Source organism: Bubalus kerabau, chromosome 18 (assembly GCF_029407905.1).
Source record: "Bubalus kerabau isolate K-KA32 ecotype Philippines breed swamp buffalo chromosome 18, PCC_UOA_SB_1v2, whole genome shotgun sequence".
NCBI classification, from domain to species: Eukaryota; Metazoa; Chordata; class Mammalia; order Artiodactyla; family Bovidae; genus Bubalus; species Bubalus kerabau.
In genome coordinates this window covers 41,597,270-41,624,592 of record NC_073641.1, presented here as the reverse complement: position 1 = coordinate 41,624,592, position 27,323 = coordinate 41,597,270, and the positions used below count along the sequence as shown (strand labels likewise).

At 41.8% G+C, this 27,323-nt stretch overlaps 1 protein-coding gene and 1 non-coding gene across 4 annotated transcripts in view; one reads left to right on the top strand and one right to left on the bottom strand.

Moving 5' to 3' along the window:
- Window positions 1–8,082: 8,082 nt before the first annotated feature.
- Window positions 8,083–27,323, bottom strand: part of C1QTNF3 (C1q and TNF related 3) — a 32,491-nt gene continuing 13,250 nt past the window's right edge. For all 3 annotated transcript variants that reach the window (XM_055554608.1, XM_055554609.1, XM_055554610.1), the window contains exons 4-6: window positions 22,655–22,784; window positions 12,035–12,134; window positions 8,083–10,198 (exon numbers count right to left, since the gene is read on the bottom strand). In XM_055554608.1, the coding sequence (XP_055410583.1) occupies window positions 10,039–10,198; window positions 12,035–12,134; window positions 22,655–22,784 (390 nt within the window). In that variant the 3' untranslated portion in view covers window positions 8,083–10,038. The remainder of the gene's footprint in view (window positions 10,199–12,034; window positions 12,135–22,654; window positions 22,785–27,323) is intronic.
- LOC129633484 (U6 spliceosomal RNA) lies at window positions 15,674–15,780 on the top strand. Its single transcript, XR_008705068.1, has one exon. It is a non-coding gene; the product is annotated as a U6 spliceosomal RNA (small nuclear RNA).

The window sequence follows — 27,323 nt, the reverse complement described above, 5'->3', positions numbered from 1 at the left end:
ATCTCCATTTTGTCATGATGCCATCCAACCATCTCGTCCTCTGTCATCCCCTTCTCCTCCTGCCTTCAGTCTATCCCAGCTTCAGGGTCTTTTCAAATGAGTCAGCTCTTAGCATCAAATGGCCAAAGTATTGGAGTTTCAGTTTCAACATCAGTCCTTCCAATGAATACTCAGGACTGATCTCTTTTAGGATGGACTGGTTGGATCTCCTTGCAGTCCAAGGGACTCTCAAGAGTCTTCTCCAACACCACAGTTCAAAAGCATCAATTCTTCAGCTCTCAGCTTTCATTATAGTCCAACTTTCACATCCATACATGACTACTGGAAAAAGCATAGCCTTGACGAGATGGACCTTTGTTGGCAAAGTAATGTCTCTGCTTTTCAATATGCTATCTAGGTTGGTCATAACTTTCCTTCCAAGTAAGTAAGTGTCTTTTAATTGCATGGCTGCAGTCACCATCTGCAGTGATTTTGGAGCCCCAAGATCAGCCACTGTTTCCCCATCTATTTCCCATGAAGTGATGGGACCAGATGCCATGATCCTAGTTTTCTGAATGTTGAGCTTTAAGCCAACTTTTTCACTCTCCTCTTTCACTTTCATCAAGAGGCTTTTGAGTTCCTCTTCACTTTCTGCCATAAGGGTGGTGTCATTTGCATATCTGAGGTTATTGGTATTTCTCCTGGCAATCTTGATTCCAGCTTGTGCTTCTTCCAGCCCAGCGTTTCTTATGATGTACTCTGCATATAAGTTAAATAAGCAGGGTGACAATATACAGCCTTGACGTACTCCTTTTCCTATTTGGAACCAGTCTGTTGTTCCATGTCCACTTCTAACTGTTGCTTCCTGACCTGCATATAGGTTTCTCAAGAGGCAGGTCAGGTGGTCTGGTATTCCCATCTCTTTCAGAATTTTCCACAGTTGATTGTGATCCACACAGTCAAAGGCTTTGGAATAGTCAATAAAACAGAAAAAGATGTTTTTCTGGAACTCTCTTGCTCTTTTGATGATCCACCAGATGTTGGCAATTTGCTCTCTGGTTCCTCTGCCTTTTCTAAAACCAGCTTGAACATCTGGAAGTTTACAGTTCACGTGTTGTTGAAGCCTGGCTTGGATAATTTTGAGCATTACTTTACTAGCATGTGAGATGAGTGCAATTGTGCGGTAGTTTGAGCATTCTTTGACATTGCCTTTCTTTGGGATTGGAATGAAAACTGATCTTTTCCAGTCCTGTGGCCACTGCTGAGTTTTCCAAATTTGCTGACATATTAAGTGCAGCACTTTCACAGCATCATCTTTTAGGATTTGAAATAGCTCAACTGGAATTCCAACACCTGCACTAGCTTTGTTCATAGTGATGCTTCCTAAGGCCCACTTGAGTTCACATTCCCGGATGTCTGGCTCTAGGTGAGTGATCACACCGTTGTGATTATCTGGGTCATGAAGATCTTTTTTTGTACAGTTCTTCTGTGTATTCTTGCCACCTCTTCTTAATATCTTTTGCTTCTGCTAGGTCCATACCATTTCTGTCCTTTATCGAGCCCATCTTTGCATGAAATGTTCCCTTGGTATCTCTAATTTTCTTGAAGAGATCTCTAGTCTTTCCTATTCTATTGTTTTCCTCTATTTCTTTGCACTGATCACTGAGGAAAACTGTATCTCTCCTTGCTATTTTTTGGAACTCTGCCTGCAAATGGGTATATCTTTCCTTTTCTCCTTTGCTTTTGGCTTCTCTTCTTTTCACAGCTATTTGTAAGGCCTCTCCAGACAGCCATTTTGCTCTTTTGCATTTCTTGGGGATGGTCTTGATCCCTGTCTCTTGTACGATGTCATGCACTTCTGTCCATAGTTCATCAGGCACTCTTTCTATCAGATATAGTTCCTTAAATCTATTTCTCACTTCCACTGTACAATCATAAGGGATTTGATTTAGGTCATATCTGAATGGTCTAGTGGTTTTCCCTACTTTCTTCAATTTAAATCTGAATTTGGCAATAAAGAGTTCATGATCTGAGCCACAATCAGCTCCCAGTCTTGTTTTTGCTGACTGTATAGAGCTTCTCCATCTTTGGCTGCAAAGAATGTAATCAATCTGATTTCAGTGTTGGCAATCTGGTGATGTCTATGTGTAGAGTCTTCTCTTGTGTTGTTGGGAGAGGGTGTTTGCTATGACCAGTGTGTTCTCTTGGCAAAACTCTATGAGCCTTTGCCCTACTGCATTCTGTACTCCATGGCCAAATTTGCCTGTTACTCCTACTTTGGATTCCACTCCCCTATAGTGAAAAGGGCATCTTTTTCGGATGTTAGTTCTAAAAGATCTTGTAGGTCTTCATAGAACATTCAACTTCAGCTTCTTCAGCATTACTGGTCGGGGCATAGACTTGGATTACTGTGATATTGAATGATTTGCCTTGGAAATGAACAGAGATCATTCTGTTGTTTTTGAGATTGCATCCAAGTACTGCATTTCAGACTGTTTTGTTGACTATTTTGGCTACTCCATTTCTTCTAAGGGATTCTTGCCCACAGTAGTAGATATAATGGTCATCTGAGTTAAATTCACCCATTCCAGTCCATTTTAGTTCACTGATTCCTAAAATGTTGACGTTCACTCTTGCCATCTCCTGTTTGACCACTTCCAATTTGCCTTGATTCATGGACCTAACATTCCAGGTTCCTATGCAATATTGCCCTTTACAGCATCGGACCTTGCTTCTATCACCAGCCACATCCACAACTGGGTGTTGTTTTTGCTTTGGCTCTGTCTCTTCTTTCTTTCTGGAATTATTTCTCCACTGATCTCCAGTAGCATATTGGGCACCTACTGACCTGGGGAGTTCATCTTTCAGTGTCCTATCTTTTTGCCTTTTCATACTGTTCATGGGGTTCTCAAGGCAGGAATACTGAAGTGGTTTGCCATTCCCTTTTCCAATGGACCATGTTTTGTTAGAACTCTCCACTAAGACCCGTCAGTCTTGGGTGGCCCTACACAGCTTGGCTTAGTTTCATTGAATTAGATAAGGCTGTGGTCCATGTGATTAGATTGGCTAGTTTCTGTGATTGTGGTTTCAATTGGGAGACCTTGGGGATACCTAATTCTAGCTTGGGGATCCCAGGAGGTGGACTTGCCTCAATCTGCCTAGGGATCTGGTCCCTGGGAGGTTGTCACACCTCAGCCTGCTCTGGGATCCACTAGCTCAGGGTCCTAGGAGGTTGACCTGTCTTGAACTACCTAGGGATCTGGTCCCTGGGAGGTTGTCATGCCTCGACCTGCCCAGGGACCCAATTCTCGGGAGGCCGACATGCCTTGACCTACCCGGGGATTCAATCTCCAGGAGGCTGTCATGCCTCAACCTGCCTGGGGAATCTGCACTCTGACCAGGGGACTCCTGACTGTCAGGTTGCAACAGTACTGGGTAGGATAAGCTTAAGAAAGACTTGCCCTTAAGGAAGTCCACCCATGGAAATAGAAGGAAGCCTATTACTTATGGGACTATGCCCTATCTCAGAAATAACTCAGTAGCCCAACAAGAACCTCACTGACTTTCTTGGAAGCCTTAAAGTGGCCCTCCAAAAGTTTACCAATCTGGACTTAGACTCTTATGAGGGACAGGTGATTTTAATGGACAAATTCCTGCCCCAACATGCATCACACACCTGAATAAAGTTACAACGGCTATAGCAGCAGGGCCCTGCTCCATCTTTAGATGAGATGGCCCAGACAGCCACCAATACCTCTTATAACAGAGAACAGGAGAGAGAGGCCAAGGCCCAGGAAACAGAGAGAAGGAAAGAGACAATGCAAGCCCAGATGCTGGCCGCCCTCCAAGGAAGCCCTATGGCAAATCCCGAGTCCTTGAGGGACAAGGCACGAGGCAAATGCCTAATCTGTAGACAGACGGGACAATGGGCCAAAGAGTGTCCAAACTGTGACAAGTCTCCTAAAACAGCTTGCTACAAATGTAATCAAATGGGACATTGGGCAGCACTCTGCCCCTGGGATCCAAGAGCCTCAAGGTCAAGCATTAAGCCTACCCTCATGATGGTTCAACAGGACTGAAGTGGCCCACTATAGCCAGCCCGCCTGTCACAGATAACCATCAAGGGGCTGGAGCCAAGGGTGCAACTGGATGTGGCAGGTAGGTCTGAGAATTTCTTGATTGACACAGGCTGCTACTTACTCTATCTTGACCTCCTGCTCCTTCTCCTCTCAAAACTGTACCATTTTGGGTGCTACAGGAAAAACAATTACAAAAACACTCACCTGAGCACTTTGTTGCTGGGGTGGACAAATACTTTCCCACCAGTTTCTGATGGTCCCTGAGTGTCCTACTCCCTTATTGGGAAAAGATCTCTCCCTGCCTTTGAAATCTTGCAGCTATTGCAGTCCTGATAGAAGATGTTTTAAAACTCTCCCTTGAGGGCAAACTATTTTTACTAGCCACCAAGTGAAACAACTCCTGAATCAGAGAGGCCATTTATGGATGTCTGGTCAAAGGATCCTCAGATATCAAGTAGTGCGGATGGAAAATCCAGGCCTCACTATATCCCCTTGTGAGGTTCTTAACCCAGCTACCTTCCTACCTACCCCCGAGGGCTCTCTCCCCTTTCACTCTTGCCTAGAAACCTTGGACCACTGGACAAAACCCTGAGAGGGATTGTCGGAAGATACTCTGACTAATCCTGAGGAAATCTGGTACACTGATGGAAGCAGCTTTGTCTTGGATGGGAAAAGTACAGCCGGATATACAATAGTCTCTAATTTTGAGACCATAGAGGCTAAACCTTTGCTACTAGGTACTTCAGCCCAACTGGCTGAGCTCATAGCCCTGACTTGAGCTTTAGAGCTGGGAAAAGGAAAAGAAGTAGCCATTTACACTGACTCCAAGTCTGCCTTTCTGGTGCTATATGCACATGTTGCTATTTGGAAAGAAAGAGGCCACTTGACCACCCAAGGGTCCCCGATCAAGTATGGTGATCAAATCCTTAGACTCTTAGAGACAGTCCATCTGCCTGCTGAGATTTCAGTCTCCCACTGTAAAGGACAGCAAAAAGAGAGCATGGAAGTGGCATGAGGGAACCAAACAGCTGATCAGGCAGCTAAGAGAGCAGCATTACAGAACAATGACCTAATAAGCATTGCCACCTTAGTGCCACAGACTAATTTGCCAGAAACTCCTTCATATACTGAAGGTGAGATTCTTAAAGCTAAGAGTGAGGGCTTTCAAGAGAATCATATGGGGTGGTTCCAAAAGGAGAGACTCCTTTTTATGCCTGGGGCCGTCTAGTGGAAAGTTGGTTAATTCTTTACATGCCACCACTCATTTAGAGGAGAAGGCCCTCCGAAGATTACTAGAAAGGTCTTTCAAAGGAACAGGCCTCCAAACAACTACAAGGCAAGAAGTCTCCTCTTCTCCTACTTGCCAATTAAACAACTCCCAAGGAGCTCAAAAACTCCAGCTGGCCCAGCCCATCCAACAGTGTGGGACCTACCCAGGAGAGGACTGGCAGATGGGCTTCACCCAGATGCCAGTTTCTCAAGGGTATGAATACCTCCTAGTCATGATATATACATTCACAGGATGTATGGAAGGTTTTCCCACTGGACTGAGAAGGCTGAGGAGGTGGTAAAAATATTGCTCCATGAAATCATTCTGAGATTTGGTCTGCCCAGGCCATTACAATGTGAGAGTGGGACATCATTTACTTGTAAGGTCACCCAAAGGGCCTCTAAAACGTTGGCATTACTTATTGCCTCCATTGTGCCTGGAGGCCTCAGTCTTTAGGAAAAGTAGAAAGAACCAACCAATTCTTAAAATTAGCAATAAAAACGATAACCCAGGAGACCTCCTTCAGATGGAAGGAGGCTTTACCAATAGCTCTCCTCTGCACCCATATTGCCCCTAAGGAACAGGTTGGCCTTAGTCCTTATGAGATGCTATATGGGAGACCTTTTGTTTATGTCAATGACCTCTTCCTAGATCCAGAGGCTCAGACCCTCCAGTCTTATACCATGGCCACTGGGCAATTCCAACAGGTGTCAACCAGGACCCAAAAGATTCTAAAGAGCCACTATGCTCCAGGGACTCAAGTTCTAATTAAATTCTGGAAAGATGGGTCCCCAAAGGCTCAACTCCAGCCCACACAGAAGGGCCCCTACCCTTTAGTATTTTCTATCCCCACAGAAGTCAAGGTACCAGGACAAGACTCCTGGATTCACTACTCATGAGTCAAGCCATGGAAGAAAACATAACAGCACACTCAATATACCTGTGAGCCCCTGGGAGCTCTCAGATACCTATTCAAGACTACAAATGAGTGCCATTCTAAAGAACACCCCCAAAATTAAGTTTCCAGGGATAAGATTTCTTAGGATAGCTCTAAAGAGCCAACACAGCTTGGCAGGTGTTGTACTCCAAAATAGAGAGGAAACAGATCTGATCCCTGAACAAGGAGGGACTTGAGCCATCTTGAATGAGACATCCTATTTCTGGGTAAATACACCCAGCTAAATTACAGAAAGTCTTGTGGTCCTCAAGGAAAACATTCAGATCCTACAGGATCTCAAAGAATGAGCTGGAGAGGTCTCGGGGTGGCTACAATATCACTTTGGGAAATCCTGCTCCTGGCGAGGGGGAATTTGGTTGTGGCTAATGCCCCTACTAATCCCTGTTATCACCATATTGATGCTGCTTATGATTGCTCCATATATTATCAACTGTCTAACCCATTTTGTCTCTGCCCAGGTCAACAAGCTACAACATGCAGTGACAGTTCAACAAGGATATATAAAACTACAGCCGACCACAGAAAATATCACTCACCCTTAGATGAACACCACTATAAAGACTCTGAGGCTTGAGACTAGCAAGAGGGGGAGGCCCAAAGCCCCTCGCCATCCCAGCTCAGCAGGAAGTACCCAGAGAGACCTCGATGCCCCTATTCGAAAGAATTGGGCCTCCCATCTCTAGAGGGGGGAATGTTATATAGTTAGAATAGGAGAAAGGAATCCAAAATGGCAGTGGCTAAAAGACAAAAAAAGGAAAAAACCCACGAAAATGGAACAAAGTAAAATCTGAGGACCTGAGTGAGAACCTCAAGTGAAACAAACAGCCCTCCTGGCTAGCCTAATTTACAGAGGGCAGGCTGAAGGGGAGGAGAAAAAACATAAAAAGAGGAGCCAAAATTGAGCCCCTCTCTTCTTTTGGGTCGGCCTGCCCTCACGCCTCATGGATGTATTTTCCTTTGCTTGCCAAATAAATCTGAGCTGTAACCAAGCCGTAACACTGGTCTGCCATTTCAAATCTTTGCTGCAGTGAGACAGAACCAAGAAATTACACACTCCCCAGATAAAACCATCAGATCAGATCAGATGTGTCTGACTCTTTGTGACCCCATGAATCCCAGCACGCCAGGCCTCCCTGTCCATCACCAACTCCCGGAGTTCACTCAGACTCACGTCCATCAGAGTCAGTGATGCCATCCAGCCATCTCATCCTCTGTCGTCCCCTTCTCCTCCTGCCCCCAATCCCTCCCAGCATCACAGTCTTTTCCAATGAGTCAACTCTTCGCATTAGGTGGCCAAAGTACTGGAGTCTCAGCTTTAGCATCATTCCTTCCAAAGAAATCCCAGGGCTGATCTCCTTTAGGATGGACTGGTTGGATCTCCTTGCAGTCCAAGGGACTCTCAAGAGTCTTCTCCAACACCACACTTCAAAAGCATCAATTCTTCGGTGCTCAGCCTTCTTCACAGTCCAACTCTCACATCCATACATGACCACAGGAAAAACCATAGCCTTGACTAGACGGACCTTTGTTGGCAAAGTAATGTCTCTGCTTTTGAATATGCTATCTAGGTTGGTCATAACTTTCCTTCCAAGGAGTAAGCGTCTTTTAATTTCATGGCTGCAGTCACCATCTGCAGTGATTTTGGAGCCCAGAAAAATAAAGTCTGACACTGTTCCACTGTTTCCCCATCTATTTCCCATGAAGTGATGGGACCGGATGCTATAGTGACTTATAATTACATGATTATTCAACTTAATTAAAAACATTCTAAAATAGTACATTTAACAAAAGTGGGTTTATTTCCATGTAATACTTATTACATTTTTCTTACCTCAGTTTTATTTAAAGCCAGGTCAATATCTTACTCTAAATCACTTTATTAGTAATGCATGCTCTTTAGATATAAAGTCCTTCTGGGAAACATGCAACATTCAGTTATCTATTGGCAATGCACTTCAAGGAAAGTTTTGAAATTTGGTAAAAATAAACTTCAACCCCATGACTCCATTCCAGGGTGAGGTGGGAGAGGGAAAATATACACAAAATCACAAAGACATTACTGTCAAGCACCTTAGAGCTAATATCCATTTCACTTTAAAATAGCATTGCATATGGATTCAGGAAGAATTTCAAAATATTTGAAGATCAAAAGGAAAGAGTCAAAGACTGACATGAATGTGGAACACATTAAATTAGCTAACAGGGTAGCTCTCATTCATTATTTCCATTTCTAGCTATAGGGGGTAATCAAATACAAGTTAATTTACAGTTAAAAAGGTCTTTGTGAATATTCAAATTGTAACAGAAAATAAATTTAAGGGTTTGTTACTTCTAAGGGAATTCATTATGTAATATTTGTTAGATAGACATCTCTGTAGTGCATTTTAAATATGATTCAACATCAAGGTAAATTCATATTCCAATAATTCTTTGCTTAAAGTTAACTCATTTAGGGTTCTATCATCAGAATTTATGGCACATTCTCATGAGTGTAGTTTTCGTGGCAAACTTAATCCTTTGAGAATTTATTTTGGGGGAGGAGTAGGCAAAAGTCTAGCTGCATGGCTACTCCATGAAAATGGATTAAATATGGTAATCAAAGAAGTCATATAACCTTTTAAAATACACAGATTTTTACAAAATTTTGGCCCCACTATGCAGCTTGTGGGATCTTAGTTCCCTGACCAGGGATTGAACCCAGGCCTGGCAATGAAAGCACTGAGTCCTAACCATTGGACCACCAGGGAATTCCCATATAATTTTCTATTTTTAAAAAGCTTAAGCAATTTTATGATATGTCTGCTGAGTGAAATGCCCTTATATTTTGTACACATCAGTTTGACTGCATATGACTGGGTTTACAATTCCTTAAATACTCCATGCCAGTGTGTGTAAAGAATATTAGGCTAATTTCTAAGCAGACAGAAAAGTAGGTGATTACATTTGCACAATATGAACCTGCACTCACTGCAGGCCAGAGTCAACAGAGCTCTATTGTTATGTAAGAAACACAATGGAAAAAGAGTCCATCTGATAATCCAGACCTGATAAGCCCAATTTTGGATCATAGGAAAATTCTATTTCCAAAAATAAATGCTATTAGAAGTCAAGATTTAATTATAGCAGTATCCTTATTAAAAAGGAGTCAATTATTTGTGAGCATTGTGAATACTTCTGCTATCTAAAAGCTATCTGGAATTACTAAAAAATATCTACTTTATTCACGAATATTGACCCACTGGATCAAAGTGTTACTCCCCAGTTTAGACTTTACAAATATTTCTGGTACCTTGATCCAGGCAAGTGCCCCCTATTCTTTTCTTGTCCCCATCATAATCACTGCACCCTATTCTCTGCAATGCTCCAAAGAATAAGGAACCCCAAACCTTAAGAGTTCCTGAAAGCTGTTATTAGAGCAGCCAAAATTCTTTGCAAATGACTTTTCTGATGGGAACAATCATTTCTAACCTGTATGAAGAGGGGAATTCTCTTTTAGGTGCCTAGAAAAGAGCAATAAAGGTTGCTGGGTATATTAGTCAAGGTCTCTTGGGAAGACTATTTTGTGGTTTATTCTTCTGAGCCCCTGAGTCATCCCACATTATTGATGTACCTGTACTGTGATTATCAATGTAACCAATAAAAATGTTTTTAAATACAACATGTAGAGCCATCAACTCTAAAATCCCTTGGATCATGACAACACCATCTCAGCTACAAGTCTTCCCCAAAGTGGAGCTGGTCTATTCATAGTTTTACTTAGTTTCGAAGAGCAGGAAGCCTGCAAAGGTAGAGAAGCGCTGGTGGTCCCCATGAAGAGCACCATTGCCCATTCTCAGCCACACCTCATCCCCTTTGGCCAGCTTCAGCACTGCATGGTTGCTGGATGTATCTGATTTCCCCTTTGTTTCATAGCTAAAAGGAAAAAGAAAACGCACCAACTACTTAGTCTTTGAAGAGAACAGTCAGATCTTAACCAAAATCTATCCCCCCTCTCTCCCGGAGTCCCATACATTTAGTTATAATCTGGATTAAATTCTCTAAATGACACATGAGCAGAAATTACATGTGCCACTTATAGAACTGGCCAGTAAAACTCCCACAAACAATCCACCTTGATCTTTCCTCATTACGACTGTGTGGAATGCTAATGACAATGACCAGAATGAACTTGGAAACCTTTTATTGAAGCCTGAGTGCTTGAAGATTGTGGCATGAAAAGAAAAGGAATTTCTATCATGTTCAAGCCTTTGGGTCAATGTTAGAGCAGTTCAATCCACCTTAACTAACAATAGAATTTGTATCTAAAGAAGTGTGCTGCCCTAACCCAAACTGAAACATGTTGCATAAGCTCATGGTCAGGGACAGAGCAATGAGGAAATAGATATTGTGGGCTTCAAAGCTGGAGATCCCTGTCATGTTAGAGAAAACCATCTGGGAAAATGTGGTGACTTGGAGTAGAATGTCTGATGCATCAAAGCTTGTTGTTCTTTCTACCTTCTGACTGTGGCAATGATAATGACCAGTGCAAATTTGGGAGTCAGTTTTACAGATGGCAGAAAAGCTTTTACCAGCCCACATCCCTCAGAAACCTGTTGGAGCAATCCTCCATCCAACTTCCACACATTCCCCTCCTCTCTTTCTACCCCATTGTTCCCCAACCTGGAACCAGCCAAGAAAAATAGAATTCTAATATGTTCAAGCCACAGTCTTCTAGATCTCTTTGTTGTAGCAGTTTCACCTATCTAACTCATCTTTTCTCTTTTGGCTTTTCAAATACACCATCTTACTAGAGGCCAGGTTCCAAAAGAAAAAAAATGTCAGTCCCCACAAATCATCAAAAACAAACAAAAAAAAAAGATAGCAAATAAAGTTTTTCATAGTTTCTCAACACCCATTTCTTTAATTATGGGAAAGGTGTTGGCTCTCTGCCTCTTCTCTACATCTTAAGCTTGCTGCTAAGCTGCTAAGTCACTTCAGTCATGTCCGACTCTGTGTGACCCCATAGACGGCAGCCCACCAGGCTCCCCCGTCCCTGGGATTCTCCAGGCAAGAACACTGGAGTGGGTTGCCATTTCCTTCTCCAATGCATGAAAATGAAAAGTGAAAGTGAAGTCACTCAGTCGTATCTGACTCTTAGCGACCCCATGGACTGCAGCCTACCAGGCTCCTCCATGTGTGGGATTTTCCAGGCAAGAGTACTGGAGTGGGGTGCCATTGTCTTCTCTGACATCTTAAGCTTACATCAGAGCAAAGTGCATTTTTTCTTTTTTATATGGACTTTTCTCCAAGGAGCCTTAGGGCCAGGTTGCTAAGATAAACATCAGAGTTGCAACACAGCCTAAAGAGGGAGATTGGTTTCCAGCTCTTAATCTGCCAGCTCCAGGGATGATAGAGAAGGCCATCAAGAGAGCTAAACTCTAGGCAAAGGGAGCAGAGAGTAGGAAAGGAGAAGGAAAGCCTGAGAGAGAAGGAAAGAAAGAGTTAAGAAAAGAATGCAAATAATTAGTTATGATGAGTGTTGCTAGTAATTAGCTCAAGACCTCTTATCAACCTGTGTGTGTTCAAGTTTATCAGATTCACTGCCCCACAAAGAGTAATGACAATCTGACCATATACTGGTGTATGGGAGCTCTGGATGACAACAAAGTTTGTGCCGGTCTCTGTTGAATCCTATTCACGTCCTGACATTGGCCATCCTTTGAGCAAACAATGGCAGCATGGATACCTATGATAGGAAAGACCACTTACCTGTACATGCTGAAGACTGTGTTGCCATTGTGCATGAGGTATACATACACTTCCTCAACATCCTCATGCTTCATCATGCTGAAGGTGAAGAAGTATACACCTGGAAGAGGCAGATATGAATCCACACTTATGTTAACTATTGAATGCTGAGGACTGGGACTTCGCATTCATGTCACTGGACTTCACATTTCATTTATTGGTATTCTAAGTGGTATGTAGGTTCTTTTTTTTTTTTTTTGCTCAGTTCTGTCTGACTCTTTGCAACCACATGGACTGTAGCTCACCAGGCTCCTCTGTCCATGGAATTCTCCAGGCCATTTCCTTCTCCAGGGAATCTTCCCTTCCCAGCAATTGAAACTGGGTCTCTCATATTGAAAAGAGATTCTTTACTATCTGAGCCATCAGGGAAGCTCGTTTTTTTTTTTTTTTTTTTTTTTGCTGTCCTTGGTCTTAGTTATGGCACTCAGGATCTTCAGTCTTCATTGCAGCATGTGAGATCTTTAGTTTCAGCATGAGAACTCTTCGTTGTGCCATGTGGGATCTAGTTCCCTGACTAGGGATTGGACCTCGGGCCGCTGAACTGGGAGCACAGAGTCTTAGCCACTGGACCACTGGGGAATTCCCGTTATGTAGGTTCTTCTTGGCCTTTATTCCTATGAGTATCCATTTATCTGCTTGCACCTTCAAACTCCTTTAAATTTTTATGAGACTTTCTCAGTGCATAGAATAAGGTATAAAAGTCTATCCCCTTAGGTTTAGAGTAACCATCAGCAGCACCTTCCTCAGGTGGACACAGTATAAGGACACAGTAGAGAGCCCAGCATGGAGGTACCCGTGGCCTCCTGTGGCCTGACAAAATGACCCAAGGACAGCACTGCCATTAACCAAAGATAAGGAAGTCATATAGCACAGAGAAATGTTCATCAGTTCTAATGACTGCAGCAATTTCTCATGTTATTCACTGTAAGTAGGTGAAATTATGTACAATAAATAGATTGAACTTTGAGCAGCGTGACCTTGCTACTAAAAATATGAACACTTTTCATTTAAAAAAGACCAACACACTTTAAAATATGTTAGTTTTCTCGTAAGGGCCTAGGGTTGCTAATTGAAAGCAACCTAATATACCTGATTCACTTTAAATACCAATTTAGGAAATACTTTTACTGAAAGATTAAGAGGAATCTAATAGTAGAGAGATGAATGAAAAGGAAAATCTTCCTAACTTCAAATGATCTTGGTTTTGAGAGTGCATTTTAGAAAGATGAATGAACATAAAGTAGCACATTCTTACTGATTTCCATGTTACATGTTTAAACTAATAGCCTTGCCTTAATGCATTTGAGCTGCTATAACCAAATGCAACAGACTGCTCGTGCTTAGTTGCTCAGACATGTCTGAGTCTTTGTGACTCCATGGACTGTAGCCCACCAGGGTCCTCTGTCCATGGGATTCCCCAGGCAAGAATATTGGAGTGGGTTGCCATTTCCTCCTCCAGAGGGTCTTCCCAACCCAAGGATTGAACCCGGGTCTCTCGCATCTCCTGCACTGGCAGGTGGATTCTGCCACTGCACCACTTGGGAAGCCCCAAACAGACTTAGTAGCTTAGAAGTAGCAACAAATTTATTTCTCACAGCTCTGGAGGCTGAAATTCCAAGACCAGGTTAGGGCTCTCTTTCAGGTCACTGAGTTCTGGTTGTGTCCTCTCATAGCAGAATGGACCCCATAGACTCTGTGGGGTCTCTTCTCTGAGGGCACTAATTCCATTTATGAGAGTTCATTGTGATGCCTAACCCCATCATCTTGGGCATCAGGTTTTCAGTGTGTGAGTTTTGGGGGAACACAATCAGATCATAGTATACTTTGTGAAAGAAAAACCCAGAAACATCTGGAAGGAAAAAAAAAAAAAAGCACCACACAGTTCTATGCTGTTTTCCAAAGGTGCAATCAAGTAAAAGAGAAGCTATAAGGCTACCATGTTGATCCATCTGCCTCTGAGTCAAGCTGAACCACATACAAATGTGTCAGTTCAGTTCAGTTCAGTTCAGTCGCTCAGTCGTATCTGACTCTTTGTGACCCCATAGACTGCAGCACACCAGGCCTCCCTGTCCATCACCAACTCCCGGAGTTCACCCAAACTCATGTCCATTGAGATGTATGATTTTGCTTAATTTGGAGCCAGGCTTGCATTTTCAATGCGCTAAGAATAAAAGATACAGTATAAAAATAAGCCACGCCCATTCATATGCCTAAAGGTGGATCTACTGATGCCCATTCATATGCCTAAAGGTGGATCTACAGATGAAACATAAAGGCAGATAGAAATCAGAGACTCAAATAAAATAATTTCTATGTGTGCAGTTTTTTGTATTTTACAAAACTTATTACTTACACACACAATTTTCAATGCCTCAAGAAGATAAAGTGGGAATAAAAATGACAGAAAAAAATATTACTTTTCCTGAAGAAAAATGATGACCGCTATTAAAAAAATAGATGTAGAGGTATTTTAGAAACACTAAGAAACCAGATGGTGAATAAATGAAATGACTAGAATTGGAAATATAAAAATGCATCTATATTACATCCACACATGGCTTTTCTCTGTAAGGGAACATACTGAAACCAGAGACAATATATTTTCACTCTGGTTTTCACATCTTCATGTGAAATTCAACCTTCTCTGTCCCATAACTCTCAAATGGTCATTTATAATCAACTCAAAAGTTTAAACAGTAAAGTGGGAGTCTAATGATGGTTGTTATTGTCCAAATTATGTCCAGCCCAAGAAAATTCTAAAAACCAACTAAATCCTTGAGCTGCAATTATAAAATCATTGAAAGCAATGGAACCACTCATTGGGGATATCTAGAAGTGTTTAACAAAACAGTTACAGGAAAATTTAACATAAATCTTCAGAGCAGAAAATCACATAAAAAGGTTTAAAGCTGACTGAAGGGTGATGAAAGATTGCTTCTTTCACTGCATATGTCAGTTCATTTCTGACTTCAGCTGGGTAGAAAAATAAATCAAGGCACACATTAAAAGTATTTGTGACAAATCTAACATGGCCACTGCCTCCATCAGAATTTTCTTCTTTTCCTTCTCAATGCCAGAGACAGAGACAAAGAAAATTGAAAACAAGCACCAAAAATATCCATTCTCTGCAAAACAAGGAGACCAGAAAGAAAATCAATCAACTTCAAGTGTCAGTTAAGTGCTGTCATATGTCAGTGATAGCAGGCAGAGTCACGTGGAGGCAACATGGAGGTTGGGCAAGGAATTTTGAGGAGGCCAAGTGGCAGCAGATCTCAAACAATTCCCAGAGAAGTGCCCTCCCCCAGCCCCCAATACAGAAGGGTCACTCTGAAGTACTGATGCTGAAAAGAAGCTCCCTCGAGCAGAGCTGGGATAAAGCAAAAGTTATATTTGGGAGGAAGTTTGCCAGATAAAGTACAGAAAGTGTGAAAAGTCCTTCTGCAATGGTGGATCCTGGGATCTGCCAGCAAATAGGAGGCAAAGGAACTGGCCAGAGCAAGGCTGGCTTCATGTTTCTCTAGACCCAGTGACTCTGGGAAGGCAGAGAAGTGTGGCCACACAGAAAGCACACAGAGCTGCTGTAGTTGAAAGAAATAGAGAGTGCCCGCTTCGGCAGCACATATATTAAAATTGGAACGATACAGAGAAGATTAACATGGACCCTGTGCAAGGATGACATACACATTTATGAAGCATTCTATATTAAAAAAGACAGAGAGAGAGATGAGGAGTCCCCTGGCAGCAAGGGAGGAAACATTGAATTACCAAGCCAAGAAGTATGCTGAGGTCCCTTCCCTTCTTCAAGAAACTATGGCATAGTGCTGATCTAGGAAATCCATCAACCATCAGTTAATTTTAGAAAGTAGAAAAGAACAAAAATTATCAATAGATAAAAAATACTCAACAAGAAGAAATGTCATCATGTGGGAGATGGAAAATAAAACCAAAGGTTCCATCATGGGTTTAAAAGTATATTAATGAAGGAAATTTCTCTATGAAAGAACATTGTAAGACAGAATGTGGAAACCCATGGTAGAAATGATCAGACAAGAGGCAGAACTGAAAACCAGGATGACAAGACTAATGTAAAACAAAGAAAAGGTTAAAATAGTACCACAGAAACAAGGCAGAAGAGAGAAGGAACTGGGAGAAGAAAAGGAGAATTAATCCTAGGAAGAAGCAATTAAGCATATGCAGGATGTGTGTGTGTTGGCCACTCAGTCGTGTCTGACTCTTTGCAACCCCATGGACTGTAGCCCATTAGGCTCCTCTAGCCATGGAATTCTCCAGGCAAGAATACTGGAGTGGGTTGTCTGTACCTCCTCCAAGGGATCTTCCCAACCCAGAGATGGAACCTGCATCTCTTGTGTCTCCTGCATTGGCAGGTGGATTCTTTACCACTAGTGCCACCAAAGGAAAAAAGCAAACATGAAATGGAAGTAAAGAACACCAAAAAATTAGAGAAAATAATACATGTAGAAGACAAAGGAAAGTTAAAAACAAAACAAAGTGTAATCAGAGTTCTTAAAAAAGTTAACAAGTGTTGTACTAAGATGGACGGGGTACTGTTTGTGAGCACATAAGAATATTTTATATCTGACATTGTTCAGAACTGCCAGTCTATGATGATAAAAATCTAGTTGACTTTTAATTGGGTTTATTATAACTGAAATATGCTATAGACAATATAGCCCATTATTGCCTGATTTCCTAACACAAGACAAACTGCTCCCAATGCCAACCTCACCTTAGTACAACAATGAGAAGAAAAAACTGTATTTATATTTTAAGATATAATTCAAAGAAACTTTCCTGGACAAAAAGAAGGGTTCCATACACATAATGAAGAGACACAGCAGGAAAATTTGATCCAGAATGATTAACATTTCTTCTGGAAAAATCACTAAACTTTGAAGATAAAGAATTCTTCAGGAAGTCAAGCAAAAAGATTAAGTCATTTATAAGAGGAAAAAGCTCAGATTTATGTCTGAGTTCTCCAGACCAAATGCCAGAAAACAGGACCAGAAAAAAATATGTAAACTAAGGTTTTTATTTGCAGCCAAGGTTATAACAGTTTAGAGCATGTAAAGTCTTAGAGAATACTGATGTCATAAGCTTTTTTGAGAAAATAATTAAAGGACAAGAATACTGGAGAGGGTAGCCTAACCCTTCTCCAGGGGATCTTCCTAACTCAGGAATTGAACCAGGGTCTCCTGCTTTGCAGGCAGATTCTTTACCAGCTGAGCTATTAGGGAATCTCTAATTAAAGGACAAAGTTTAGCTAATAAAGAGATGTTTGGGAAACTTTGGCAAAATGACCAATGGTGAACAATGAATATATATATATAACTACAGAATAAGTTCAAATTATAGAAGAGGATAATGTTGATAAACTAAAATGCAATTACTTTATACCTTGACAATGTACAAATGATTCAACTGGCAAAAGTTGAAAATTAAGAAAGCGATTTGTAATAATATATATAATATTACATTATATATATATATATATATATATATATATATATATATATATATATACATATACACATAATACTATCCAAAAGAAAACTGAAGAAGCTGTAATGTATTAAACATAGTAGTTTTTTGCTGGGAGCCAGCGTGAGAACTCCGCCCGTGGCAAAGGTCATGAGGAAGGAGGCTCAGCATACACAAAGGCGGGATAGAGCCTCAGGAGTCCCCCTGGAAATTCTCAAGCATCTACCCCAAAAACCAGAGTCTGCCTACTTTACCGCTTTGTGCTCTCACCTACACCTCTGATTTACAGGGGGCTGTCCCCCACCACCTCTCTCTGAAAAAGAGTTAACTTACAGCTCCAGTTAATAAAGTTCCTGGGCTTGACAAGAGTGTTTCAACCTACAAACTCCTTTGGAAGTCCTCTAGCCTGCCTGAACAGGTTCTTCCGGCCACATGTGATTATTCACAGCCTCCCAACCATGAGAGGCATGAGATGTTCTACACTGTCTAAATACAGATTCCTTTGAGCAGTTAAAAGATTGATTAGAAATTGTATTGGTGAAGGGTTTTTCACTTGTTGGGCCAATGTTTGCTGCTAAGTTTCCATATCCCTTACCTACTGTGTCCCTGGGAGTGTATTGATTAATATAATTGGTGTATAGGAATGTAAGTAGTAGCTTTAATGTTTGTAACCTTGGACCCTTGAGTTAATTCTTTTCTTGTTATAGCCCACCACACCTTTGCCCTATAGGAATGCAACTTTATCTAATGCTTTCAGAGGGTGGCGCCTAACTTTAGAATAATCACCTTTACAGAAAAATTAGTTTTCTGAAGAAAGAGTCATAAAATGTTAACAGGCTTCCTGGCCAGAAGATAATGTAAATCACCTAAACTTTTGCATATGATAAATTTGCAGGAAGAAAGCCTGGCTTCGATTAGGATCAAGGACTGCTGTCCTTGCATGACTCTACCCCTTCCCCCATTATCCTCTATGTATAACTTAAGGTATAAAAACTACTTTGGAAAATAAAGTGCGGACCTTGTTCACCAAAGCTTGGTCTCCCCATGTCGTTCTTTCTCTCACCTTCTGGCTGAATTCCCATCTGTAGCGTGGAGACTCATCAAGCCTACTAATTTTGCCTGGGCTTCTAAGATCTGACCGGGGAGGCCTTAGTGTCTCCTCTCCTTCAGGAGAATGGGAGGACGCCTGCGGCCTACGTAGGTGACGCAAATTCCTTATCTTGGAATTTTATTAGCTTTCCACGTAAACCAAGTTATTCAGCCTCTTTTCTCCACTGAATTTTCTCACTGAGCTATCCTTATTTAACCACTCTTTATATCTTTAATTCTATTGTATCCTGATCGCCAAAGCCGTCTCCCCTTCAAATTCCCTGGATCCACCGGGGCTGGACCCCGGCAGTTTTTGTTTTTTAGTCGCAAAGTCGTGTCCAACTCTTTTGAGACCTCGTGGATGGTAGCCTGCCAAGCTCTTCTGTCTATGGGATTTCCCAGGCAAGAATACTGGGTAGCTATTCCCTTCTCCAAGGAATCTTCCTGACCCAGGGATCAAACCTATGTCTCCTGCTTGGCAGGCATTGGCAGGTGGATTCTTTAACGCTGACCCACCAGGGAACAAACAAAGTAGACCTCTGAAATATTATTAAGGACAAATAGAAACATTATATGATGATAAAGGGTCAATTCACCAATAATCTAAATTGTTTTTTAACTCATGAATGGATAAACTAATATCGCCACTCAGTGAAATACATAACCAGAAAAAGGAACACACTGCTGATTAATACATAGACATGGATAAATATTAAATTAATTTTGTTAAGTGACTTATATTCTACTATTTAATACCAGAAGACTGTATGACTATTCCATTTATATGATATTTTAGAGCTCTAGGGATGGAAAATCAATCAGTCATTGTCAGGGGTTGTAGTTCACAGGGGTTGACTACAAAGAGATAGCACAAGGGAATTGGGGAAACGAAAGCTTGTTCTGTTTGAAATAATAGTGATGGAGACATACCTCTATGCACTTGTCAAAACTCGTAGAACTGTACATCACAAAGAATACATTTTGCTGCAGGCAGAATTTTAAAAGCTCAAGTAGAATATCAGAGAATCTCAAAATAAGATTATGACAAATGAATCTAACTGTATTATGAAATCAATGAAGTAACAGAACTAAATGGCATGAAGAAAAAAGATGATCGGTTTTAACGGCTTCCCAGGTGGCTCAGCTCTGTCTGCCAATGCAGCACTAGTGGGTTTCATCCCTAAGTCAGGAAGATCCCCTAGAGAAGGAAATGGCAACCCACTCCATTATTCTTGCCTGGGAAATCCCGTGGACAGATGAGCCTGGTGGGCTACAGTCTATGGGGTTGCAAAAGAGTTGGAGACAACTTAGCCACTAAACAACAACAGCAAGGGTTTTAAAGATGGCATTTTGAATAGATACTATAAAAAGGAAAAAAAAATGTATACAAACATTGCACCTTAGTTGGTAAATTTATTTTTCATGGGACATGGGTGTGCAATTTTTTAACTACTTTATTTGTATACTGCTGCTGCTAAGTCACTTCAGTCGCGTCCGACTCTGTGCGATCCCATAGACGGCGGTTCAACAAATAAGTAAATATATTACAGATTAAGAGAGTTGGGGTTCTCCTTGTCAAAGTAAAAGCTGCAAAGAAACAAAGAGGATGCTAGGATGAACCCAGTGGTGCTGGATTTGAGTCAGAGGTATCAGAATTAACTCATGTTTCTTTCTGTTTTTTAACACACAAGATAGATAGATAGAAAAATAAATATAGTTATGCATGTACTCATGATTAGTATATATGTATATTTCCCAGCCCTGCCCATGGATAGGACCCAGAAGAAGTGACATCTTCAGAGCAATGAGTATGTTTAGCATGGGTCTTTGTTTCTAAATACTGCTGCTAAGTCACTTCAGTCGTGTCCAACTCTATGTGACCCCACAGACGGCAGCCCACCAGGCTCCCCTGTCCCTGGAATTCTCCAGGCAAGAACACTAGAGTGGGTTGCCATTTCCTTCTCCTTCTAAATACTACTTCTCAACAAAAGGAACCAGGGCTCCTTGGAAAAGTGAGTATTGCCAGAGCTGGGACAGAAGAAAATGGAATATGAGCTTGAAGCAGCTTGTGGCACAAGAAGTAAGAAAGTTGTTGGGGACTGAATAATAGACTCCACATATGCTCATGTCTGGGCTTCCCAGGTGGCACGAGTGATAAAGAATCTGCCTGCCCATGCAGAAGGTAGATATAAGAGACCTGGCTTTGATCCCTGGGTTGGGAAGATCCCCTGGAGGAGGGCATGGCAACCTACTCCTGTATTCTTGCCTGGGAAATCCCACGGACAGAGGAGTTTGGTGGGCTATGGTTCATGGGGTTGCAAAGAGTTGGAAAAACTGAGGGGACTTAGCATGCACGCATGTATACTCACATCCTAAAATCCCCAGGATCTGTGACTGTTGCCTTATAGGGCAAAAGGGATTTTGTGGGTATGATTAAATTTAAGGTTTTATGATGGGGAGCTTATCCTGGATTGTCGAGGTAGGCCCAAAATAATCACACCATCTCTATGAACGAGCCAAGGAGGTCAGAATCTGAGAAGACAAAGTGACGTGACAATGGAAGCAGAGCCTGAGACGTTGTGGGGCTGGTGACAGCCTGTGGAAGTTGGAAGAGGCAAGACGCTAGAGCTTCCAGAGGAACTGGCTCTGGCCACACCTTGACTTTAGCCCAGTTGAACTGATTCTGAATCACCAATCTCCAGAACTATAAGAGGATAATTTTGTGTTGTTTTAAACATAGTTTGTGGTAATTTGTTTCAGCAGCAATAGGAATTGAGTACAGAAGTACTCAAAAAAATTTTTTAATGTTTTAAAAAAATTATGTGGACTTCCTTGGGGGTCAAGGAGAAGGGATGAACACAGCTATGACATGTTTAAATTGCAATAAACTCAGTTATAACATATTTAAATTGTGAGAATATAATCTAAAGGGTTTTTTCAAGTCAGAGATAATTGTGCCCTCTCATTGAACTCTCAGTTCAAATGAGAGTTAAGAATGTAAGTAAACATGGTCATCATTTTAGAAAATATTTTTGTCTTTTCAGATTCTAATTCATTTATTTTGAATCCAACAGGGAAAAATTATATATATATTATATATATATATAGCATATATACACATATATGTATATGTATTTACACACACATATACATATGTGTATGTATAAAAGTGAAAGTGTTAGTTTCTTAGTAATGTCCGACTGTTTGTGACCCCATGAACTATAGCCTGCCAGGCTACTCTATCCATGCAGTTCACTAGGCAAGAATACTGGCGTGAGTTGCCATGCTCTCCTCCAGGGGATCTTCCTGACCCAGGGATCAAACCCGCATCTCCTATATCTCCTGCATTAGCAGGCAGGTTCTTTACCACTAGCGCCACCTGGGAAACCAGGAACTGAAGATTAACTGTACCTACAACAATCAAGATGATGTTGGTCAGATGACTAAAGATGACTGTCAGAGCTGACTGTGCTGTTTCTGCAGGTAACTTTCTCCTTCTGTATATAAAAGCTCTTGCCCCATTGGTTGCCTGGGGTGGGGGTGGGGATGGGCAGTTGCTGGCATCTGAAATAAAGCTAATTTTCCTTTCCACCCCTGGCCTGTTTATTGGTGGCAAGCAGCCAGACTCCCCCACCCCCCATCCTTTCGGTAACGGGTTGACATTTCCTTCTCCAGAGGATCTTCCTGACCTAGGGATCAAACCTGAGTCTCCTGCATGGCAGGCAGAATCTTTATTGTCTAAGCCCCATGTATGTGTATATATGTGTATATTTACATGTGTGTGTATGTATGTGTATACACATATATATGTGTATGTGTATATATATGTGTGTATGTGTTTTATATATATATATGTATGTTTTAACCAGAATTACAGAGAACTCATTCCCTTCCTCCCTCTCTTCCTCCCTCCCTTCCTTCCTTTCCTCCTTCCTTCCTTCCCCATTTTGGTTGCTAGATTGATTAATCCACTCATTTATTTTTACCTCTCACCTGATACTGGGGCCCCAAATCTCCCGGTCATGACATCAAAGAAGTTTCCGATGTTGGTTTCAACACTGCTGAAAATTATCCCACTGTTCTGATTGGTGAAGTGAGTTGCCAGGGAAGCCATGAACGCAATCTAAGGAAAGAGTTAGAGGTTAAGTAAAAGGCAATTTATCTTAGAGAAACAAGGTTTCAGAACAAGCATTATTTCAACAATATTTGTAACAGCAAGAGTGGGAATAATATGAACATTAATCTATGGAGAAAAATTGAATCATGGTAATTTTTAACATTTTAATGCTATGCAGCCACTGGAATGACAGTATATATCAATAGTTGTGAGCATGGGTTTCAGTGAACATTAGACTTTAAAAGGCTTTTTGAGATATTAAAATTCTATTAGCAAATAATACTGGAAAATTTTGACGAAATCTTCTTTGTACAGTTATTAAATGCCCATTGGCATATACTAAAGGATCTGAAAAGTCCTTCAGCCAAACAACTTTTTAATTTTATTTACCCTGTGTTTTTTCCATAAAAGACACCTGTGACATTATGATTTATGATAAATATATATTTTATATTTGTCCCTCAGTTTTGACAGAGACCTCCTAAAATCCTCAGAATTTCCTAAGTGTTAAGGGCAATCAAGGTGTGTTTTGTTATGTTAATGAGGTAACTTTGGAAAAGCCCCTCAGGAGGGTCTGGTTGCCTGTAGAGCCAACTGAAAGTTTTGAACTCTCAGTGCCTCCTGATGAAAGTGAAAGAGGAGAGTGAAAAAGTTGGCTTAAAACTCAACAGTCAGAAAACTAAGATCAGGGCATCTGGTCCCATCACTTCATGGCAAATAGATAGGGAAACAGTGGAAACAGTGAGAGATTTTATTTTCTTGGGCTCCAACATCACTGCAGATGCTGACTGCAGCCATGAAATTAAAAGACACTTGCTCCTTGGAAGAAAAGTTATGACAAACCTAGAGAGCATATTAAAAAGCAGAGACATTACTTTGCCAACAAAGGTCTGTCTAGTCAAAGCTATGGTTTTTCCAGTAGTCATGTATGGATGTGAGAGTTGGACTATAAAGAAAGCTGAGAGCTGAAGAATTAATGCTTTTGAACTGTGGTGTTGGAGACAACTCTTGAGAGTCCCTTGGACTGCAAGGAGATCCAACTAGTCCATCCTAAAGGAAATCAGTCCTGAATATTCATTGGAAAGACTGATGCTGAAGCTGAAACTCCAATACTTTGGCCACCTGATGTGAAGAACTGACTCATGGAAAATACCCTGATGCCGGGAAAGATTGAAGACAGGACGGAGAAGGGGACGACAGAAGATGAGATGGTTGGTTGGCATAACCACCTCAATGGACATGATTTTGAGTAAGCTCTGGGAGTTAGTGATGGACAGGGAAGCCTGGAGTGCTGCAGTCCTTGGGGTCGCAAAGAGTCGGACATGACTGAGTGACTGAACTGAACTGAGCTGTGCCTCCCATCCTCCATACCTCTCTGCTCCCAGCTCTTCCCTGACAGATCTCTGCAGAGAAGACAGGGCCTGGACAGAGAATCCAGTAGCTAGTGATTTAATCATTTATGCCTGAATAATGAAGCCTCCATAAAAACCCAAAAGACAAGTTTTGGAGAGTTTCCAGGTTGGTGAACACATGGAGATTTGGGGAGAGTGCCTCTCAGCCCCCTTTCTCCACACCTTGCCTTATGCATCTCTTCTATCTGGCTGCTCTTCAGTTATATCCTTTTATAATAAATTGGTGAGAAAGTAAGTAAAATGTTTCTCTGAGTTCTTCTATGAGCCTCTTTAGTACATTAATCAAACCCAATGAGGGGCTCATTTGGAACCTTTGATCTATAGCCAGACAAGCACAGGTGACAACCTGAACTTGGATTGGTGCCTAAAGTAGGGGAAGGGTGGAGCAGTCTCAAAGGACTGAGCTCTTAAGGGTCAGAATTGAGCTGAACTGTAAGACATCGGCTTCCCAGGTGGCACTAGTGGTAAAGTATCCACCTGCCAATGCAGGAGACGTGGGTTCAATCCCTAAGTCAGGAAGATCCCCTGGAGAAGGGAATGGCAACCCACTCCAGTATTCTTGCCTGGAGAATCCCATGGACAGAAGAGCCTGGTGGGCTACAGTCCATGGGGTCACAAAGAGTCACGACTGAGTGACAGCACACACACACACATAGGACATCTAGGTGGTGTTGGGAAAGTGCTCAGTGATGTGGAAATAACCCACGGGTGGAAATTGGGCCACCACTGGAGAGTCACATTTGAAAGTCAATGCCAATCCCTTGTCCAAAGGAGTCATTGAAACTGAGTGTGAATTAAATCAATAATTTCTTTTAAAAAAATAAAATTATTATTTCTAGGCTGTGCTGGTTCTTCATTGCTGCATGTTCTTTTCTCTAGAGCCAAGGATTGGGGTGCACTCTAGTGTGGTGCGTGGGCTTCACATTGCACTGTCTTCTCTTGTTGCAGAGTACAGGCTCTTGGGCGCACAGGCTTCAGCAGTTGCAAAAGGGGGCTTGGTAGTTGCAGCGTGGGCTCTACAATGCTGGCTCAGTAGTTGTGGAACACAGGCTTAGTTACTCCATCACATGTAGGATCTTCCCAGGCCAGGGATCAAACCTTTGTCTCCTGCATTGGCAGGCAGAATTTTTTATCACTGAGCCACCAGAGAAACCCCTAGATCAGTAAGTTCTTTCATTTGGGAGGTTATCTTCTTGAATGAATGGAAGTTTTAAGTGAGAAGAGGGAGAGAAGAAAGAGCAAATAACATGAAGTTCTGGAAGACTTGGGGCAGAGTGGGAAGGCAAGCCTGGGAGAATCAACACAGAAAGATTTGGGCAGTCAGAAGGACCACATGAGGGCACTGGATGCAGAAAGATGAAGAAGGGGTGACGTCAGATGAAAGATTTAGGAATGGGGATCAAGGGGCCAGAAGTTACCCTCCTTTACAATCTGCCTAAGACCAATCTTCTATCCTCTTTAAGGCTTCCTTCAAAATGTGTGACTGTAGTTCTCCCAAATGATCATATTATGGTTTTAGGGTTAAGAAGCGGACAGAGCAAAGGTAACAGTTGCCAAGGTGTTCTCCCTTAAACTGGCTACCACAGGGCCCCTTAACTAGAATATAACCATTCACACATTTGGGTTAATTTCTAGCCCTGAGAATGTTTATCATCCATCTTATTAGGTACCTATAACCTGGACAGGGAAGCCTGGTGTGCAGCAGTCCATGGGGTCACAAAGAGTCAGATACAACCCAGCAACTGAATAACACTAACAATAACCTGGGCAGCTGTATCTGTCTCCTTTTCTTTCTAAATTTATACTGGTACCCAGACCCCAGGTTATTAAAATTAAACAGCATTCATTAAAAAGTTATGAAAACACAAACACTGGTTGAATAACACACAGGACATCTTAGTTCACCCTTTAAAAAAAAACCTGAGATCCAGAAAAATGATGGAATTTATCCAAGGGTAATCAACTACCACATGTGCTCAAATAAAGGGCAGTTTTCCCCCCACTGATCTTTCAGATAGTTACTGTACTTTCTAGTTCTTTAAAAGTTTCTCGTGTTATAGTATTGTCCATGAAAACATTAATAATCTATGAAAGAAACTGGAAAGTTGTATTAGAGCCAACCTGAGGATTCTAACCCAGGAGACAGTCTTTCAGAAAGCCGTGAGGACTGTTGTGAAGAGGTAAGGGGGTCGGGGGAGAGACCAGCGTGTACGTGGTTTTGGGGAAGGAGTGCATGCTGTCACACGCGCATCTCAGTAGGTGACTGCTATTCTCGAGGACCAGACGTCTTAGTCACTAGTTTCAGTGCTTTTTTCTAAGTGTGGGAAGACCCAGGAAACTGGGTCCATGAGATTCTCTCCTGAAAAGGTTTAACTGTCGGATGGCCAATTCTGCCAGTTTTCCCAGAGCACAAAGTACTTGATCCTGATCTTCACCTTGAATTCCTCTCAGGGTATATTGTAGGTCGGCGACTGCAGTGGCTAACGACTTAGTTCTTATAGAACTGGCTGGTGGGCAACACTCTTTATTTTACAATCCTTTCCCTTTTGCCCTTAATTTCAACCACGGTCTGGGAGGCATTTTGTGACCAACTGTCCCATTGCCCTAGGGATGATCATTCCAAGGCCAAGCCAAGATTTCCTTGATAAGACACTCCATGTACTGTTACTGGATGAGGCCCACTTAACAGTAGCCAACAGCCTCTGGACCACCTGCCTTACTAGTCTGTAATGGTCCAAGAAATGGTTCCTCCTTGTTGCTTCTTTCCCTATCTATTACAATCATTGATCTTACAGAACTGTTTATTTGGTCAATTGTTTCAAGTTCCCTGCTGCTGCTGCTGCTAAGTCGCTTCAGTCGTGTCCGACTCTGTGTGACCCCAGAGACGGCAGCCCACCAGGCTCCCCCATCCCTAGTCATCACTATTTTTATCAGAGACTCAGTCACTGGCTGGTAATGCAAGAAACAATAATCTTGTAAAATAGGCAGAATACAAGTAATATCGCTAGTAACATTAATAAGGTTGTAAGTAAGTAGTTATCTTCTAAGTGTTATCTTCTAAGGAGTTACATGTCTGCTGTCAAAAGAAGAGATTGAGCTTTATGGTCGAGTAGGTATTTCTGCCACTGGCGTG